Here is a 17934-nt window from a genome sequence, read left to right as displayed (position 1 = left end):
CATTTGAGACTTGCTCATTTACACCCACTTGGTTTTTACAACGTTTTGAAATGCTATTTCTTCAGCTGTTTTGATAAAGTACTATTTGTTTATGAAATACTTGACCCTATATGGCCATTGCGAGAATAAAATGTGCGTAATAAAATGAATTTATATGCTACATTAGAAAAGATTCCAGTAAAATGACTGAAATTTCTGAAATGCAATTGGCAAAATACTTGACTAAATTTACAGAATCGAGACCTTCCGAAATTTGAGGAGTTGCAGTTAAGAGGCAAAAGACATGAAATTGAGGGAAAACAAAGTTTAAAAACGAGGAATTGCAGGTGCTGGTTTCAGAGGAGGAACATTCATTCAAAGTAGGGCGAGAGGAGATTTCATAGGCATGCCTTGAGAAGGAGGCCTGCCAATCCCCATGGACGCCTTGACCTATCCATGTTCTCCAAAAATGCTACCTGACTCGCTGTGTTACTCCAGCACTTTCTTTTTGAGGGAGAACTAATGTGGATGATAATAGCTGTAGTTTTCAAAGGTTATGGATATTTATTGGGTGAAGAAGCCATTCACACACTTAAAACCATTTTTGCACCTTTACCTCATGGCTAATACTGAAACCAGCTCTTGACCTATCCTTAACAGATAGCCACCATTCTTCATGAGGACCATGGACAATAGGTGCAGGAGGAGGCCATTCGGCCCTTCGAGCCAGCACCGCCATTCAATGTGATCATGGCTGATCATTCTCAATCAGTACCCCGTTCCTGCCTTCTCCCCATAGACAATAGACAATAGGTGCAGGAGTAGGCCATTCAGCCCTTCGAGCCAGCACCGCCATTCAATGCGATCATGGCTGATCACTCTCAATCAGTACCTCGTTCCTGCCTTCTCCCCATACCCCCTCACTCCGCTATCCTTAAGAACTCTATCCAGCTCTCTCTTGAAAGCATCCAACGAACTGGCCTCCACTGCCTTCTGAGGCAGAGAATTCCACAGATTCACAACTCTCTGACTGAAAACGTTTTTCCTCATCTCAGTTCTAAATGGCCTACCCCTTATTCTTAAACTGTGGCCCCTTGTTCTGGACTCCCCCAACATTGGGAACATGTTTCCTGGCTCTAACGTGTCCAACCCCTTAATAATCTTATACGTTTCGATAGATGTTGGAATTGAGTGGGCAAGCGTTCAACATTCAGCAAGAAGCTGGGTTGCTTCATTCTCCTGCCCTCCCCAGGCCATAAGGAAGGCAGCCCAACATATGGTCCTGGAAGCTGCTATCAACTCCAGTCACCGAGGGAACAGAATTATTTAATTCCCTCGAAGATAGACACAAGGAGCTGGAGTAACTCAGCGGGACAGGCAGCATCTCGGGAGAGAAGGAATGGGTGACGTTTCGGGCCGAGACCCTTTTTCAGACTCGGTCAGCTACTCCAGCTTTTTGTGTCTATCTTTGGTTTAAACCAGCATCTGCTGTGCTTTCCTACATATTTAATTCCCTCTGCGGGCATATCTCTGCATTCACCATTTTGCCGATAGTTTCTCATTTTCTTTACAACGTGGAAGGTGGCTCACCAAGTGTCCAGCAGACAGTGCAACCCCACCCGTCCCATCCCCAATGCATTTCACTGTCACCTATTCTCACCTAATACAATCAAGTACAATAGACAGAGCAATGGGGAAGGTACAGAGTGCAGAACATGGTTCTCAACATTGTAGTGAACCAGTTAGAGAGACAGAGTTCAATATCCACAATGGGGTCGAGATGAGTCAAAGATGGACACAAAATGCTGGAGTACCTCAGCGGGGCAGGCAGCATATCTGGAGAGAAGAAATGGGTGACGTTCCAGGTCGAGACCCTTCAAACTTCAGAGATGAGTCAGGCAGTACCCAAGCTTATGGAAGAGTTGTTCAGAAGCCTGATAACAGAAGGGAAGAAGCTGTTCCTAACTCTGGTGATGCACTACTGTGGGATATGGATGATAACCAGGGCATCTGGGGGAAACTAATACAGTCGTACAGGATGTGTATACTCCCAACAAAGCACAGGAGGTCAGAATCCAACCTGAGTTACTGAAGTTGAAACAGCTGCCTTTTCACTGCCAGTTGCTATCCTGGATCCAAATGTCCACCACCATTTGGCTGCTGCCTCTGTCTCATTGTTTCCCCTTTCCTTCCTTCCGTCATCTGGGGCAGTCAGTGTGTGAGGGGGTGACATTGGACTCTGCCTCAGGCCGAGCCAAGAGTATTTAATTGTCATGTGTACCGTCAACGGAACAATGAAATTCTTATTTTGCTGCAGCTGAACAGACCCATAAATACATAAACTACACAACACACAAACAAAAATACAAAACATTAATCACCATAATACAAGGTAACCATAATACTGCAAAAACTAAAACTCTGTAGTGCAACCAAAGTCTCAGTCCCAAGAATATCGTGGCTGAGGTTAGTGTTTTGCTGTGTATTGGCATTACAGCAGTGGCTTAAATATAGATTCTGCAAATTCCACACCATTGCAGTTCAGCTTTGACTCTGAATTATACACTGCCATTCCACTAAAAATATCTATATATTTTTTGTTGTTGTGCTTTTGTATATAATTGAGCAGTTTTTCATTTGACTTTTTTTCCCTTACTCTTTATTCCACTTGACCATGTGGACTTTCACAGAAGTAAAGTTCTGAACACAAGTCTGTGTGGTTCCTCATACAAATGGCCTTTTGTCTATTCAAGCCGAACAGTGGTATGATTGGGAACTGCCCCAGTCAAGCCTGATCTCATTGTGGCCCTAGTCCCTTCAACCCTGGAACCTTCCTGTGCAAAGTGCTGTTCTCCTAACTATGCACATGGACAAGTATAATAAAGTTTTTACTGAAGTTGATAATTGTATGAATAAAGCAAGTCAATATTTTTAGATTAAATTTCTGACGTACCTGTTACTTAACGACAGATCCAAACGTGAGCAGGAGGTAGCTGAGCTCAAGAAGGCCATTGAAGAGGAGACTAAGGCCCATGAAGTTCAAATCCAGGATATTCGTCAAAGACACAGTACTGTCCTGGAGGAGCTCTCAGAGCAGCTTGAACAAGCCAAGAGGGTCAGTACCACAGAATCTCCCTCAAAGTGCATATTGAAATATAATTACAGGATGCAATCATGAGAATGAGAGCTTTAGCTCATCAATCTGTGCGTGGTACAAAACGTTTGGCAAATTTATATTGGCAGATGTCAATTTGCAGTATTTAATTTACTAATTACATCCCTAGAATTTGGCCTAATTGTTAGAAAGCCTTTGCTGACTCTGACTAACATGCAGAGTGTCATAGTGGATGGCACAGTGGTGCAACAGTAGAGCTGCTGGCTTACAGCATCGGAGAGCCGGGTTCGATCTTAACTACAGGTACTGTCTGTTCAGAGTTTGTACGCTATCCATGTGACCATGTGAGTTTTCTCTGGCTGCTCCGGTTTCCTCCCACACTCCAAAGACCTATCGGTTTGTAGGTTAATTGATTTCTGTAAATTGTCCCGAGCGTGTAGGATAGTGCTTGTGTATGGGGTGATCGCTGGTCGGCGTGGACTTGTTGGGCCGAAGGGCCTGTTTCTAGGCTGTATCTCAAGTCCTAAAGTCATAAAATGGTTGTAAGAGGAGCCCAGAATTATTATTTCTTTCATTCAATGTTCTTTAGAAGTGTACTCTTAAACTTTAATTACGGGTGAGAACTTACACGAGTAACTTGAATATTGCTTCTATTTCATAAACAGCACAAGGGCAACTTGGAAAAGGGCAAACAGGGTTTGGAAAATGATAACAAGGAGTTGGCTGGTGAGGTGAAGATATTGCAGCATGCAAAGGCTGAATCTGAGCATAAACGAAAGAAGCTTGAATCTCACGTACAGGAGTTGCAGCTGAAGTTTGTAGAGAGTGAAAAGGCAAAATCGGAATTTTCTGATAAGTCCCACAAGCTTCAGGTAAGAAATTTGAGACTTAATATTTTGCAGCAGTTAAACCTCACTAACTGGTTTATGGCCTGTGCTTTGGAGCATCGTTTAATCTTGTTTGACATAAGACCTTTACTGTTGATCATGTACAATAAATATAACTTAAAAGGAATTTCTTGTCTTTTTTAACTTTGGGAGGACAATTGCAACAATTTGTTTAGTTGGGTGCACTTTTTTATGCTGTATATTAATTTCATCATCCAGGCACATTGATCACATCGAAGATGGAAATTATTAGCAAAGGGCATTATAATAGAGAGATTACCTTGATTTATGCTAGAAGTGAACCTGTTCTGTTTCAAGGTAAATTGATACCAGATGCAGTTAGTTTCTGGCACGTATAGCTACTTTCAGAATTTATATTTTATATCATTTATAAAATGATTTTTTTTCAGGAATTATATATTGATCCTATTATCTGGTGGCACTTGGGCAGAATATGCATGTTAAGGCACGAGGAGCCCTTTATTTGAGATTGATGCCAAGAATGTATGTGTATTAAATGAGATGCTGGAAACATCTGAGATTTATTTTGTACACATCGTGAATTTGCCCTCTCCTTTACTAGAATGAATTAGACAATGTCTCTGGACTTCTCGAGGAAGCTGATAAGAAAGCAATAAAGCTAACGAAAGATACTGCCAATTTGGAATCTGCACTCCAAGATGCACAGGTAACCGAACTGACCGCTGGAATGTCAAACCTTTTAATGGAGCTTTGTGTTAACCAGAATTCCTTTGGTGAAAGAGAAATGGACCACTTCAAATATCAATACTACAGGGAAGAGCTGAGATTTTGTTGGTTAACATATTATTTTCCAATTTTAAAAGCAGCTTGATAATGCTGAAGACAAGCAACTGCAAATGCTTGTTTACAAAGAAAAGGCACAGTACTAGAGAACTCAGTGTGCCGGGCAGCATCTCTGGAGAGCATGAGTTGGTGATGTTTTGGGTCAGTGCCCTTCTTCAGATTGAGTTGATTCTGAAGAAGGATCCTGACCCAAAATATCACTAATCCATGTTCTCCAGAGATGCTGACTGGCCCGCTAAGTTACTCCAGCACTCTTCTCTTCTGATCATCCTGAACTCAGCTAATTATGGAAAAGGATGTGCCTAGGAATCGACTGCCTTTGAATGACTGGTAAACCACACCATACAATCGCAGTCTTGTACTTGTATTTCTGGGGGAAGGTGTCCATGTCTAGCTTGTTCCCAATTTATAGGAATTGATTCTTGGTGAGAGATTAATCTGTCCTAAAAAACTGAGTGTGAGCGTTAGAGTCATAGTGGATGGAAAAACAAAATAAGGGTTTTTAATGTGGCTAAGCCTGCCACAACTTTAGTTTTTGCACCGATAGCTTTATATTAAATATAAATTATTGCTCCAATGTTTGCATTCACATTTAATAGGAGCTGCTACAAGAGGAGACACGGCAAAAATTGAACCTCGGCAGTCGCATTCGACAACTGGAAGAAGAGAAGAACAATCTCCAAGAACAGCAGGAGGAAGATGAAGAATTGAAGAAGAGTCTTGAGAAGCAGTTGGTCACTCTCCAAATCCAGGTATTTGTTGGACCATGTGAAGTCAACTGTTCCCATGGTAACTGGTCCTCGGCAGTTATCTCTGTTTTCTGGCATGGATAGGCTAGGTGGTCAAAGCCATTTTTCCCAGGGTTTAGATACAGCGTGGAAACAGGCCCTTCGGCCCACCGAATTCACGCCGACCAGTGATCTCCGTACACTAACAATGAACCAGGGGCCACAGTTTGAGAATAAGGGGTAGGCCATTTAGAACAGAGATGAGGAAAAACTTTTTCAGTCAGAGAGTTGTGAATCTGTGGAATTCTCTGCCTCAGAGGGCAGTGGAGGCCAATTCTCTGAATACATTCAAGAGAGAGCTAGATAGAGCTCTTAAGGATAGCGGAGTCGGGGTTTGGGGAGAAAGCGGGAACGGGGTACTGATTGAGAATGATCAGCCATGATCACATTGAATGGCGGTGCTGGCTCGAAGGGCCGAATGGCCTACTCCTGCACCTATTGTCTATACTATCCTTCACACACTAGCGCCAATTTACAATTACACCGAGCCAATCAGCCTATACACCTATAGTTCTTTCTAGTGTGGGAGGAAACCAGAGATCCCGGATAAAGCTCACGCAGGTCATGGGAAGAACGTACAAACTCCCTACAGACTGTTCCCATAGTAGGATCGAACCCAGGTCTCTAGTGCTGTAAGTCAGTAACTCAACCGCTGTGCCACTGTGCTGCACAGCGTGTAAATGTCAAACACTAGAGGGCATAGCTTTAAGGTGGGAGGGACAAAGTTTAAAGGAGATGTGCGGGGCATGTTTTTATTAGGCTGGTGCGTGCTTGGAACACTGCCAGGGGTGGTGGTGGAGGCAGATATAATGGTGGCATTTAAGAGGCTTTTAGGTAGGCACATGGATAAGCAGAGAATGGAGAGATATGATTGTGCGTAGGCAGAGGAGATTAGTTTAAACTTGGCATCATGTTCGGCACAGATATTGTGGGCCGGAGGGCCTGTTCCTGTGTTGCACGGTTCCATGTATAAATGATTAATTGCCCGTAAAGAAATTATACTGATCCTCAACAACTTTGATGCAAGTATAACTAAAATTTTCAAGATGCTTTAAAAAAAAAAAAAACATTTAAAAACAATAAAATATTGGCAGACAATCTTTTGCCCTTTAAATTCTCTGCAAAGTTTCAGACTGCAAATTGTTGGTCTGCAAACTATAAAATTGAGATTTTTAATCTTTTACCTCAGTCTTTCTTCTGGAAATATTGCCACATTTTTTGCCAAGTAATGCTGCAAATACAATTTTCAAACAAAATAACCTTTTTGAAATATTTAACTTTTTTTTTTGGCAATTTAAGAGACAAAATTATGGCGTGATGCTTTGACAAAATGTGTTTCTTTGAATTCCGGATTGTGGGCCGGTGCAATGTCTGATCTTAACCTCTTCATTTAGCTGGCTGACGCGAAGAAGAGAGTGGATGAAGATGTGACGACAATAGATGGCCTGGAAGAGGCCAAGAGAAAACTTCTGAAAGATGTGGAAGCACTCACTCAACGCTTTGAAGAGAAAACAATGGCCTTTGATAAAATGGAGAAAACCAAAAACCGTCTTCAACAGGAGCTTGATGATCTGTTGGTGGACCTTGATCACCAGCGTCAAATTGTCTCCAGTCTTGAGAAAAAACAGAAGAAATTTGATCAGGTACTGTTGATATTTGGTTTTGTTATTGTCACGTGCATTGGGGAGAATGGAAAATCTTGTTTGCGTGCAATCCAATTAAATTGGATAATACTGTACATGAATACAACAAGCCAAACGCACCATGTAGAGCAAAGAGAAAAGTACCAAGGTGCAGAATGTGGTTTTCAGCATTGTATTTCAGCTGGTAATACTGATTCCCAGATGTTGAGGGAGATACAACAAGGAAACGGGGCCCTTTGGCCTCCCACCAAGTCCATGCTGACTATCGATCGCCCGTTCACTCTCGTTCTGTTATTCCTCTTTCTCATCCACCCCCAACACACTAGGGGAAGTTTACAAGGACCAATGAACCTACAACCCAACATGTCTTTGGGGTGTGTGAGAAAACCGGAGCACCTGGAGAAAACCCATGCAGACACGTGGAGAATGTGAATGTGAAATGCAGACAGCACCCAAGATCAGAATCGGACCCGGGTGATTGGGGCTGAGGCAGCAGTTCGACCTGCTGTGCCGCTGCCATCCTACCTGGAACAGAATTTTTTTAAATGTCAACAATTGTATTGCATTACAACAATTGTAATGATAGGTCTTTTGGGACCAGCATGTTCCATTTTCATCTTGCATGGGTTTTCATGGTTCTGGTGGACTAAAGTGAGCCTCTATCAAATGGGTTTTTCAAACTTCAAATTATTAATATTCAGCAATTTTACAGCTGTACAATAGTAGTTAAGAGGCTCAAGCTAAAATATGTAGCTCTTGGAGACTTGAGCAGACTATGTCACTTGATGGCTATTCTGTTCTTGGCTTCTGCATCAGAGTTCAGTTGAAAATACTAAATTAGGGGGGAAAAAAGTAGAGGATTGAAACAGTCTGATTTGAAATAAAGCACTTTAATGAATCGTGAAAGATGCTACAGTTCATTACTCTAAATGTTGTAGGTTTATATGAATTTAAAAGTTTCATTATTTCAAATGAACTTTGCTTTGATCAGATGCTGGCTGAGGAAAAGAGCATTTCTGCTCGCTTTGCTGAGGAAAGGGATAGAGCTGAGGCAGAAGCCAGAGAAAAGGAGACAAAGACTCTGCTGTTGACCCGAGCGCTGGACGAGGCTCTTGAAGGCAAAGAAGAGCTGGAGAGACACAACAAGCAACTCCGCACTGAAATGGAGGACCTGATGAGTTCCAAGGATGATGTGGGCAAGAACGTAAGTTAACTCAAAGAACCGCAGAACAATGTACAACTAAAAGTGTTTGGTGCTTCAAACTCACCTTCCTGAATAGCTTGGAGTACATTGGCCAGTAGTTGAGTTTTTATATCCCTATTGGATTGCACATGGAGGCTTTCCTGTCACAAACACAAATTATTATCTCATTTAGAGTGGAGATGAGGATGAATTTCTTTAGCCAAAGGGTGATAAATCTGTGGAATTCATTGCCACAGACAGTGGTGGAGGCCAAGTCATTCGTTGTTTTTAAAGCAGAGATTGATAGGTTCTTGATTAGAAAGAGTACAAAGGTTATGGGGAGAAGGCAGGTGAATAGCATTGAATAATAATAGAATAATAGATCAACCACGGTCGCATGGCAAAGCAGACTCAATGGGCTGGCTGAATGGCGTAATTCTTTTCTTGTGTCTTAGGATCTTATGATATCAGTGAGATTTATTGTTGCACCTGCTCGTGTGTGAAGCTTGATGGAACTAAGCAGTCACTATATGGTTACTTAAAATTGCTTTGGGATTTGGAGTTAACTTGTCACTTTCAATGTTTTAAAAAATGGTATTAAGAAAAACAGTCTGATCACAATTTTTTGGACATGGGCGTCAATATTTTTAAAAAAAATTAATGTAGCAGTGGTAATGTGGTGCTGACTCGAAGGGCCGGATGGCCTCCTCCTGCACCTATTTTCTATGTTAGCAAAGAATGTGCAGTATTGGTTCAAAATTTCTAAAATAATTTTTGCCCTTGGCAGCTTACTGGAAAGGTTTAAAAAAATAGTGTTCCTTAATTTTAAAAGTAAGTTAGTTGTGTGTTTATTCTTTTATTTTCCTTTGGCACCCTTGTTATTTCAGGAGTTACTTCTGATTACAATTTGGGTTTCTTGTAATGGACTTTTTGTCTGTAAATCTAGCCTTGCCTGAAGTTGGAACTGCAAGTGAGGCTATGAGGAAAACACTTCCCATTTAAGCCATGGGTAGAGTTAAAATACATTTTTAAATTTTAAAGTTTCTTTAAAGTTGGGGCCTGAAAAGTATTTTTAGATATCAATAGACTTTCAGCTGGAAAATGAATTGGATGTTCTCCTATTCGTGTGTCACTTTGTATATTTAGAGGCAAGGAAAGTTATGTAAACTAACTTTCAAGGCAAGTTAATGTCATTGTGTCGCAAGTGCATTGTTCGGTGGTTTGTAATATCTTGGTGAATTGGAAGGGAAGGAGAAACCTTTCTGAGTTTGGAGATGTCTAGTTGGCACACTGTAAACGTATGTTTCCCTCTCCTCGAATATAACAATAACAATATGACCCTGGAGGAGATGGGAGTCGATCAATAAATAGCTGTACCTGAGTGATCTTGTCTTTGTATTTGGGAAGGTGCATGAACTTGAGAAATCCAAGCGGGCCTTGGAACAACAGGTGGACGAGATAAGGACCCAGCTTGAGGAGCTAGAGGATGAACTGCAGGCCACAGAAGATGCCAAGCTTCGTTTGGAGGTCAATATGCAGGCCATGAAGGCCCAGTTTGAGCGGGACCTGCAGGCCAGAGATGAGCAGAATGAAGAGAAGAAGAGAATGTTGGTTAAGCAGGTAAATTCTTCCACCGAAGATAATTTCTCATCAATATCCTTTTCGCAAACAAAGTAACTTTGTTAAAGTTTCAAGGTTTCAAGGTCAATTAATTGTCACATGTACCAATTAAGGTACAGTGAAATTCAAATGGCTGCCTCGCCAACAGTCTGTCTGTCCGTCCTTTCCTTCTTTGTGTCTGTTTTGTATATGTTAAATGTATATTTTTTTAGTGTTCTTTAGCTTGTTTTCTGTGAGGGGGGAGTTGGGGGAAACTTTTTCTAACCTCTTCCCCTCGATGGAGATGCGATTTTTTTTTTCCATATCATATCTCCATCCGCACTGCGGCCTAACATCGTGGAGTTGGCGGCCTTTGCTGGAGATCGACCGGGAGCCTGCGGTCTTACCATCACGGAGTTCGCGATCCCTGTCAGGGGTCATCTTTGGGGCTCCAACCATGGGTGCCGGCGGGACTTTAACATCGCGGAGCCCGCGGTCACTGGTTCGAGACCGACATCGGAGACTCCAAGCCGTGGGCGTTTTGACCGCCCTGACTGTGGATGGTTCGACTGCCCCGGCCGCGGGAGAATAAAGAGGAAGGAGATTGAACCTTATTGCCTTCCATCACAGTGAGGAACGTGGGGAATCTGCTGTTTATGTTAACTTTTATGTAGTTGTATGTCTTGTTGCTTTTGTTAGTATGGCTGTATGGTAATTCAAATTTCACTGTACCTTAATTGGTACATGTGACAATAAACTGACCTTGAAAGTAAATAGAAGCGGAAGAGTGCTGGAGGAACTCAGCTGGCCAGGCAGCATCTGTGGTGGAGGGGGACAGTCTGAAGAACAGTATTATCCCAAAAGGTTGTCTGTTCATTCTCGCCACCATTGCTGCCTGACTAGCAAAGTTCTGACTTAAGTTGTAGAATATCTGCAGTCATTCTCACGGGCACCTTGCCATGATATCAAGCTAATCTGAATAGCTGCAAACTGACCTGCAAGTTGGTTACACCAGATTCTGGATCACCCTGTCATTTATGTATGGCCTTGTACAGACAGAGCTCCCAGCCAACTGCTGGAGGTCATTATCTGCTTTGCTGGACCAATGGAAGTCATGACTTCAGGGTGGATGGGGGAGGAGATGGGGGGGGGGGGGATAGGAAGGGATGCCTGTAAAGTTGGCCTTGGAAATCGGCTATGGGAACAGATTTGCCAGCTGCAAACGGGCCGGAGTTCCAGAGCCATGGCCACAGGGGGCAAATTCGACCCGCTGATCGGCCAAGGAAGTCCCGATGAGATCAAGATCACCCACATCAACTGGCTTAGGCACCACATTTCTGGGGGGGGGGGGGACTTCCAGGAAAGACACTTCAAGTGCACTCCCGTAATTTTGTCCCGATTAAAGGAGGTGCCGGTCCACCAGTTGCCGGAATATCCGAGGTGGACCTGTAGTAACGTTCCAACCTCCCTGACCACCGGTGTGTGCAAATGATAAACTTGCCTGCTCTCATCCTCGTTCACCATTCACCACCTAGTAATATTGGAGACCATTTGAGGTCTCTGAGGCTACATTCAACCTTGTGTGTGCGCTGCTAAATAGGACAGAGTTGTAATAATGAACGCATGAGCAACAGTGCAGCTTTGCCGTTTAAATTTTAAGCATTTAAATAAGTAGCATTAGGGTAAGCAGCATTAGGTCTGGAGTTAATAGACGCTTTTTAACTACACAGTTGAGCTTGGATTTAGTGGTGTTTGGAAGAGTGAGGGGTTTGCAGTTCAGTAATTGTTCCTTCGTGCCACAGGTTCGTGAGCTTGAAGCAGAGCTGGAAGATGAACGGAAGCAACGTACACAAGCAGTCGCCACAAGGAAGAAGCTGGAGATGGACCTTAAAGACCTGGAAGCACAAATCGAGGCATCGAATAAAAGTCGTGATGAGGCAATTAAACAACTTCGTAGAGTACAGGTAAATCATTTGAAACCTTCATAATTACAGTTTGCTTGTACAAAGATCTAGGTTCTTAAGTTGAAGAACCTCAATGTGCAGTAGTTGCATTTTGAATGAATGATTGTGTAGTTAGCAATGCTAAATTACATTAAGTTTGCACAAAGTATGATTCGTTGCCTTATGAGATTGGAGGACAATGTAAACAAAATAGACAAACTGGTAGAGCCACTGCCTCAAGGGTAGACTTGGGTTCAATCCTGACCTTGGGTGCTGTCACTGTGGAGTTTGCACCTTTCCCCCTGTGACTGCGAGGTTTCCTTCGGGTGCTCCAGTTTCCTGCAAGTCCCACCGGCATCTGGGTTTGTAGGTTAATTGGCCTCTGCAAATTGCCCCTGGTGTGCAGAGTTGAAGTGGGATAACATCGAGGTCGTGTGACCGGGTGATCGACAGTCCATGTGATCCGGAGGGCTGAATTCTCAAACCTTTTTTGCAGGCACAGATGAAGGACTACCAACGTGAACTAGAAGAGGCTCGTGTTTCCAGAGATGAGATCTTCTCTCAGTCAAAGGAGAATGAAAAGAAGCTGAAGAGTCTGGAGGCAGAAATCTTGCAGCTTCATGAGGTCTGTTGATCCCAGGCACCACTTCTTCAGGCATTTGGACGCTGGCCAGCCTAAGGGCCAGTGTATTTGTTCACACAAATCTCATGCTTCTTATCTGTGCAGATAAAGTAAGCTTGACTAAAGAGATTGACATGTAGTTCAACCGTGTAATCGGAATTGGAGGGGTTTGCTGTCTGCAAACCTACAAACGGTCTGCAATGGGAAATTGAGACCATTTGTATCATGATGGGCTTCTAAACAGCAAACTATATTGCACTGTTGCTGACCAAATTATGGTCTATAGATATACAGGTCCATTGCTGATTTTCTGGTACCCTTGGTTCCAGAGCCTTGCTGTAGTATCCATTTTGCATGGGCAAATTCTACCAGCCGATCGCCTGCAGAAGCCCCGATGAGGGTGAGATTGGCTGCCTCACCTGGCCTCGGCACCACATTTTCAGTGGCACATCTGGAAGTACGCTCTTGTCATTTTTTTCTCTGATTAAAAGAGGTGCGTGACCATCAGTTGCTGGAAAGTCGGTGGTGGTCTCCTGCAGTAATGTTCCTTTTAAGATTCTATACAACAGTAATACTGAACCGAAATCCCTGCCCATAGAAGCAGTTTGCCAAGTTCTTGCTCTGATCAGGATGATTGAAGTGAACAGCTATTCTAGCTTCCTGATCAATGCTTGACTATTTACAAATTGCAACACAATATCTATAGTTTGTTCATAGCTTGGAATATACAATATACTTTGGAACTGTAAGCATATATCAACACAAGTATCTCTGAGCATTTCTACAATTTTGGGTGTGAATAAAACTCTAATAGATCTATTTAATGCAATAAATCTTAAGTCTATTTGCATCTAAATGTGTGGTATGGAAGACCCACCCACAAGGTTGCACAAGATACATGGAGTCATACTAGATGACCCTTTTCCCCAGGGTGTAAATGTCAAATACAAGATGTGGCTTTAAGGTGCGAGGGGCAGAATTCATAGGAGATGCGGGACAAGTTTTTTTTACACAATAGCAGGTGTCTGGAACACGCTGCTAGAGATGGTACTGGAGGCAAATGCAAAAGTCTGCCTTTGAGGTTTTTAGTTAGGATAGTTAGGTTTTTAGTTATGCATGAAATGGAAGAATATGGGTGTCATGGTGCACCAGTCATTGAAAGCAAGCGTGCAGGTACAGCAGGCAGTGAAGAAAGCAAATGGTATGTTGGCATTCATAGCAAGAGGATTTGAGTTTAGGAGCAGGGAGGTTCTGCTGCAGTTGTACAGGGCCTTGGTGAGACCGCACCTGGAGTACTGTGTGCAGTTTTGGGCTCCTAATCTGAGGAAAGACGTTCTTGCCTTAGAGGGAGTATAGAGAAGGTTCACTAGATTGATCCCTGGGATGGCGGGACTTTCATATGAAGAAAGACTGGATAGACTAGGCTTGTACTCACTGGAATTTAGAAGACTGAGGGGGGATCTTATAGAAACATATAAAATTCTTAAGGGGTTGGAGAGGCTAGATGCGGGAAGATTGTTCCCGATGTTGGGGGAGTCCAGAACCAGGGGTCACAGCTTAAGGATAAGGGGGAAGTCTTTTAGGACCGAGATGAGAAAAAATTTCTTCACACAGAGAGTGGTGAGTCTGTGGAATTCTCTGCCACAGAAGGTATTTGAGGCCAGTTCATTGGCTATATTTAAGAGGGACTTAGATGTGGCTCTTGTGGCTAAAGGGATCAGGGGGTATGGAGAGAAGGCAGGTACAGGTTACTGAGCTGGATGATCAGCCATGATCATATTGAATGGCGGTGCAGGCTCGAAGGGCCGAATGGCCTACTCCTGCTCCTATTTTCTATGTTTCTATGTGCATGCAGAGGAGATAGCTTCACCTGGTATGTTTGGTGTGGACATTGTGGGCCAAAGGGCCTATTCCTGTGCTGTACTGTGTGCTATGAATGGAGCCAGATTATGGATCAGGCACGATCTGCTTAAATTCATAGCGCATGTCAAAAGTCCTAAAACCTGACGTATATTTGAGGAAATTAACTAACATTGATTCACACTGAAGAATTGGTTGTTTTTTAATCGGGCTGTCGTATGATGAGATTAATGTAGCTGAAGCTTGCAGAACAGTTTCTAAGTTTGTTCTTCAGTGCAATGACGGACCTGTATCATTGGGTCTTGCCTGGAACTGAACTTTGCACAATTTTACAGGAACTGGCAGCTTCGGAGAGAACCCGTCGCCATGCAGAACAGGAACGTGACGAGTTGGCAGATGAGATTGCAAACAGCACATCTGGAAAGTAAGAGAGCGTGACATCAGCCCATTACCCCAGTTCTTAATATAATTTGTTTATTTAAAGCACTCGAGATGCCACGATTACATCTAAATGAAATTCATGTGTCAACAGTAATAAAGGCTTGATCTTGTATCTCCAGACTGTGCAATTATCTGAGCAGACCCAACTGCAGAATGTTTGCAGTGGGAGCCAAGCTCATTCAAGCTTTATTGTTTTCTTAGGATTTGCATATGTATCTAAGGAATGTCAAAATAGCAGTTCAAGATTGCCTCTTATTAGAATGTTCGCTTTGACTTAATCAGCTTCTGAAGGTTTATAATGTAAAGCTGCTAAATAATTTTTGACTAGAGATCCACAAATGTAACATATTTCAGGGCATCTTTGGATAACTTCACTCAAGGCCATTTTTCCATGCCTGGATTTTATTTTTCTCTGTGGTCTCATGGTTGGATACTAGTACTGTACAGCTTGTTGAAATTGTCAGGTTTTGTGTAGACTGGGTCTTGGCTTCTGACTTCTGGGTCAAAACCTGGTCTTAGGTCTTTGACCGATGTACGTAAGCACTTGCAACAAGATGGCATAAAGGGTATTCAGTCGTAGAATTCTTTTGCTGCCATACAAATTACATGGAAGCAAGCTTGGAAAGCAGGAAGGTTGGGGTATAAAGAGAAGCAGCGTGTAACACTATGGGCATTATCATCTCTTCCCCAGCCAACATTGGCCCATTTTGGGTTCCACTCCTCCTTGGTCATCTGTTGCCGGCCCTGATTTGCTCTGGCCTTTACCTACCTAGAGTTCCCCCGCCCCCTCCCCACTCTATTTTCAGTCTGAAGAAGGGTTCAGACACAAAACATCATCCTTTTTCTCCAGAGAATGCTGCCTGACCATTTGAGTTAATCCAGCACTTTGTGTCTATCTTCAGACTAAACCAGCATCTGCAGTTTCCTCCAGCACAATGTAATGTCTTGTCGCATATTCTCCCAACCACAATAGTCTTGCAATCCATCTTTCAGTCATATGTTGCAACCAAACCTTGAATTTCTAATTAATGGCATGAGTATTGAAAAACAAACTTATTTCCAGTGGATAATGATGTTGCTTACTTTTCAACAGGGTTTGGGTTGATAAACATCAAAGGCTAATGAGGAAAAAAATCCAAGTAGTTTAATTCAGTTCCTTGTGTCTTTGTGTCCTACTTTGAATGGCACATCTCCAGTTTTTTGCCTCATGGTTCATCCTTTATCCAGGACCATGTTCCTGTTTTTATGGTGTTGGGAAATCTTATTTTCACAAGCTCTTAAAATTGTGTAATTATATTCTTGCTGGTTTCCAGTTGGGACCTTTAACAGTTCACTCATCAATATACTCTCTGTTCATATCTCTGAATTTGCTTCTTATTTCTTGGAAACGTCCAGAGATTTTGAAGCCAGAGCAATTGTTGATTAAGGTCCAGAAATTCTCTTTCTTTCAATCTTCACTGCTGAATTCACAAGGGAATTGCCTCCCCCAAATTGTGCTCCTTTGTAAATTGGCAGCAGGGAGATTCGGCTTGGGGTCCTTTTATTTGGCATTTATGTTTTTTTGCGGGGGGGGGGGGGGGGGGGGTGTCCCAGTCAGGTTGCACAACAGAATAAGAAAGTAGCAGATGGACAAATATATTCAAAATGTGCGTTTGGCAGTATCTAAATGCTGCATACACCATGGATGCTGATGAATTTTCATGTTCATAAATTATAGGAGCAGAATTAGGCCACTCAGCCCATGGAGTCTACGCTGCCATTTAATCATAGCTGATCTATCCCTCTCAACCCCATTCTCCTGTCTTCTCCCCATAACCGCTGACACCCTTACTAAATGTAATGGCAGTTTCTAAACCTTCTCAAAGTCCAACTTCGATAGCCATTACTGCTCGGGGATGGGGTGGAGATATAGTTTACGCACTCACCGCACTCTGAGATAGCAAAAACGAATCTTCCAAACGCTGTTTCTTGATTAATCGGTCTTTATTAAAGTAGCACAAATCCAAAGAGTAATTCATAACTTTTCGTGCTTATCAATTATTTCTTCTTCAAACAGTACAGTCGAGATTGTGTGGTTGTGGTCGTGTGTGTTGTGGTTGTGGTCGTGTGTATTGTGGTTGTGGTCGTGTGGTTGTGGTTGTGTGGTTGTGGTCGTGTGTTGTGGCTGTGAGTTGTGGTTGTGGCTGTGCGGTTAAAAAACTGTATTCTCTCCATCCTCCGAGACTAAACTGACCCACAATCTCTGTGGCTACGCTAGCCTCCTCAGATGTAGACACTCCCCATTACGTATCAAATCACACCCCCAAGCATGCAAAAAAGACAGAAACTAATTTAAGCGTAAATGGCTCCTACACTAATCAAGAATCTATCAATCTCCACCTTAAAAATATCCATTGACTTGACCTCCACAGCCATCTGTGGCAATGAATTCCACAGATTCACCACCCTCTGACTGAAGAAATTCCTCCTCATCTCCATCCTAAAGGTGCATCCTTTTATCCTGAGGCAATGGCCTCTGGTCCTGGACTCTTCCATTAATGGAAACATCCTCTCCACATCCACTCTAACCAGGCCTTTCACTATTCAGTAAGTTTCAATGAGGCCCCCTCTCATCCTTCTAAACTCCAGTGAGTATGGGCCCAGTGCAATTTCAGTAAATTGCCTTGACTTTAATGTATAATAGAAATGGGAATCGATTGGTTCTGCTACTGTGCCGTGATGCAGCTTTTCAGTTTGTTTTGTGTTTTTGGAATGTAAAGTGAATGATGGGGAAGCAGACTTTGTGTCTTAATGCTTTGAACTTGTATAATATGTATACTGGCCTCTAATCTCCAAGAATGGGGAATTAAATAACCGTAGTAGCCAAGTATTGGTTATCACCTGGTTAGCGTACCATAGTGTTGGTACTTGATCAACAGTAACAGATTGGTCAGAAATCAAATTTTGAATGGTTTTGTTTCCAAAGTAGAATATTTAATTCGCAACCAATTGTTTGCAAGCATACTTCTTGACACTAGGGCCACCCTTGAAACATTAAATCCCATTGATT

The 17934-nt window shown here is 42.7% G+C and overlaps 1 protein-coding gene across 6 annotated transcripts in view; it reads left to right on the top strand.

The window, feature by feature from the left end:
• LOC144594470 (myosin-10) overlaps positions 1–17934 on the top strand; it is a 151857-nt gene that overhangs the window by 121428 nt on the left and 12495 nt on the right. For all 6 annotated transcript variants that reach the window (XM_078400989.1, XM_078400988.1, XM_078400987.1 and 3 more), the window contains 10 exons: positions 2950–3094; positions 3760–3966; positions 4565–4669; positions 5406–5558; positions 6989–7237; positions 8229–8441; positions 9828–10040; positions 11822–11983; positions 12459–12587; positions 14780–14868. In XM_078400989.1, the coding sequence (XP_078257115.1) occupies positions 2950–3094; positions 3760–3966; positions 4565–4669; positions 5406–5558; positions 6989–7237; positions 8229–8441; positions 9828–10040; positions 11822–11983; positions 12459–12587; positions 14780–14868 (1665 nt within the window). The remainder of the gene's footprint in view (positions 1–2949; positions 3095–3759; positions 3967–4564; positions 4670–5405; positions 5559–6988; positions 7238–8228; positions 8442–9827; positions 10041–11821; positions 11984–12458; positions 12588–14779; positions 14869–17934) is intronic.

This window comes from Rhinoraja longicauda, chromosome 6, assembly GCF_053455715.1.
Source record: "Rhinoraja longicauda isolate Sanriku21f chromosome 6, sRhiLon1.1, whole genome shotgun sequence".
In the NCBI taxonomy this organism is placed as follows: domain Eukaryota; kingdom Metazoa; phylum Chordata; class Chondrichthyes; order Rajiformes; family Arhynchobatidae; genus Rhinoraja; species Rhinoraja longicauda.
Note: the sequence above shows the minus strand (reverse complement) of the source record. Positions and strands in the feature narration are given on the sequence as shown.